Source organism: Schistocerca nitens, chromosome 4 (genome assembly GCF_023898315.1).
Source record: "Schistocerca nitens isolate TAMUIC-IGC-003100 chromosome 4, iqSchNite1.1, whole genome shotgun sequence".
Taxonomy (NCBI): Eukaryota; Metazoa; Arthropoda; class Insecta; order Orthoptera; family Acrididae; genus Schistocerca; species Schistocerca nitens.
The window spans coordinates 416544012-416546850 of NC_064617.1; the positions used below are offsets into that span (position 1 = coordinate 416544012).

The following is a 2839-nucleotide window of genomic DNA, read 5'->3' on the forward strand; positions in this document are numbered from 1 at the left end:
CGAGGTTGCATCGAATAGTTATTACACCTTCCAAGACAGTAACGGATTTCGCGGTGCGTACAGACCGTCTACAGAAAAGGCTGGGACCAGAACGAAAGAAGACGCTAACCCGGTAAAAGAATTCGTTTCGACCGTTTCTCCGTCTAAGAGAAAATCCGATGAAGCTCTCAGCTGGTCAGTCAGTGTGAATAAATTTCGCCATGCTAAGCCGGCCACAGCTTCAATGCCTCTTGGCCTAAGGCGGCGCCGCGATCGTTTTCTTCGTAGCGTAAGAGATGAAACATCGTCTCCAGCAAGCCTCATCACCTTCGATTCCGCATCGCAGACTAAAGCGCCTTCCCCGATGGAACAGGTGTCAACAGAGAAGGCCTCAGTTCAGCCGCTACGTAATGTGCCACAAACTGGGAAGGATTATACGAATAGTGTCTCTGGTGGGTCGGGCGAAGTGTTCCGCCGGCAGAAACCGCCGGTGGAGCCTGTGCACGCGGCTGATGGGGACATTACGGGGACCGGTTTACGCACCGCAGATCGCCCCAAGAGCCTCGTAAACGGCAAGCGCACCGTCGGGGATGTCTATAGCGAAGGAAGCAGTGACCGTGGGATGTCGACGTCTGCGCCCGACGACGATAACGCACAAAGTATCAAAACTTCTCGCACCATCCAAGACGCCGGAGATAACGTAAAAAGCACAATCATTACGTCGCGGCTAGCCAACCCCATCCCTAATAAGACTTTTGGCAGCACTAATTATACTAATCTCAAGCAAGGCAAAGGAGAATTCGACGAATATTTCCAAGTGAACACACCATCTTTATCAAATAAAAATTCGCTTACGCACGCGACGCCTCAGCAGAAAAAGGAAAACTTCAGTAATGCGTCGAATTACGATAATCTCAATGAAATAGCAACGACTCCAAGTGAAGATATGGGTACACAAGGTACTCTACCTGTCGATACCACATCCATAACGACTCTTTCGAATCGTTTGAGTGTCCAGTTCAGAGATGATAGATTAGGAAGTCTTCCAAGTATGTCGACATATTTACGTCGATTTAATAACAAGGACATATCACTGTTCAGCCTTATCGCAGAATCTGCAGGTTCGACGTTACAAAAGCCAGACTTGAATGCCGTCGAGGTGACTGCAGAAAGTAGAGGAGGCAGTCATATTAACGAGAAATACGTCAGCACTACCTCAAGAACAAACGAAAGACCAACGATTGACCGTAAGTTAGCGAAACATCACCAGGTTACCGCTCAGTTGCCCAACAAGGTATCGGAAGAAGTAACAACAGCAACACCAGCAGCACTTACCGTACGTCCTAGCATTGCTGTGAACGAACATGTACCAAGTACACAAGGGTATTTATGGGATGAAGGTATGCAAAACGACGGTCCCGCAATGGCAATAACAGCAGCTACAGGTAACGGTGCGATAACGGAATCTCTAAGAACTGCGTTGAAGTCCAAGAAAGCATTACTGTACAATGACGAGCGTTCCGTAGGAAGTAGTAGACTTACTGTCACGACACCAGTAACGCCAGTTTTAAGCGTGACGCTAAATAAAGAGGTAACAAGTACAGTCGAAAAGTGGTCTGTTACATCAGTGTCTAGTACACGGGAACATATGTCGGTGAGTGTTCCACCACTTTTGCCCGAAGAGACTAGCAGTAAATACCGAACCAGGGAGGATGTTTACACCACTAGTACGGCGGATTTGTCAGTCATCAATGCGGAAACGGAGAATGAGTTTGACTTTAAGCCAACTGATGCTAATCTGGATGACGACTCGAACGAAACTTTAATAACGGCCGGCGGTAATTCGAGCGCAGCGAAATCGGGCGGGGGCGCGTCGGGGAACGACTCGGTGTCGGGGTGGCCGGTGAAGCTGTCGGCGGTGGTCGAGGGCGAGCTGGTGCTGGGCGGCCTGATGATGGTGCACGAGCGCTCCGACACGGTGACGTGCGGGCCCGTGATGCCGCAGGGCGGCGTGCAGGCGCTCGAGACCATGCTCTACACGCTGGACAGGATCAACGCGCCGCCCTCGCTGCTGCCCAACGTCACCATCGGCGCGCACATACTCGACGACTGCGACAAGGACACGTACGGGCTGGAGATGGCGGTCGACTTCATCAAAGGTAGGTGCCCAACTTGTACTTGATCTGGAGCAGGTTGCTGTAGTACCCAATCTATAGCCGGGCCCGCTGATTGGCCGCGCGGTTAGAGGCATCATGTCACGGACTACACGGCCTCTCCCCTGGAGGGCCGGCCGGTGTGGCCGTGCGGTTAAAGGCGCTTCAGTCTGGAACCGCGTGACCGCTACGGTCGCAGGTTCGAATCCTGCCTCGGGCATGGATGTGTGTGATGTCCTTAGGTTAGTTAGGTTTAATTAGTTCTAAGTTCTAGGCGACTGATGACCTCAGCAGTTAAGTCGCATAGTGCTCAGAGCCATTTGAACCATCCCCTGGAGGTTCGAGTTCTCCCTCGGGCATGGGTGTGTACGTGTTGTCCTTAGCTTAAAGTAAGTTTAGGTAGTGTTTATGTCTAAGGGCCGATGACACGTTTACTGAACAAGAGAAGGAAGCGATACCAAGTGTATCGGGATTAGGACAAGGGATAAAGTCGTAGAATTACCAGACAATAATTCTGATGTTAGAGAAGGTACCGATCGGGACTGTAGAATGAATGTCGCACCGAACATCTCTGGAGGTGTAGACATACTTAGTACTGTGTTATCAAAATTAAATGTGATTAGTGAGCATTTTTCAGAACAGCAGGCAATACAGCAAGCATTTTTCAATAATATATTTTCTGAAGTACTCGAACAGCAAGCTATTAA

General features: G+C 50.0%; 1 protein-coding gene across 1 annotated transcript; it reads left to right on the forward strand.

The window, feature by feature from the left end:
* Positions 1–343: 343 nt before the first annotated feature.
* Positions 344–2161, forward strand: LOC126252349 (uncharacterized). Its single transcript, XM_049953239.1, has one exon. The coding sequence runs from the start codon at positions 344–346 to the stop codon at positions 2159–2161; it is 1818 nt and encodes a 605-aa protein (XP_049809196.1).
* Positions 2162–2839: the final 678 nt, after the last annotated feature.

Coding starts and splice junctions, on each gene's coding strand:
- LOC126252349 (XM_049953239.1), top strand. CDS start 344: ATGGAACAGGTGTCAACAGAGAAGGCCTCAGTTCAGCCGCTACGTAAT.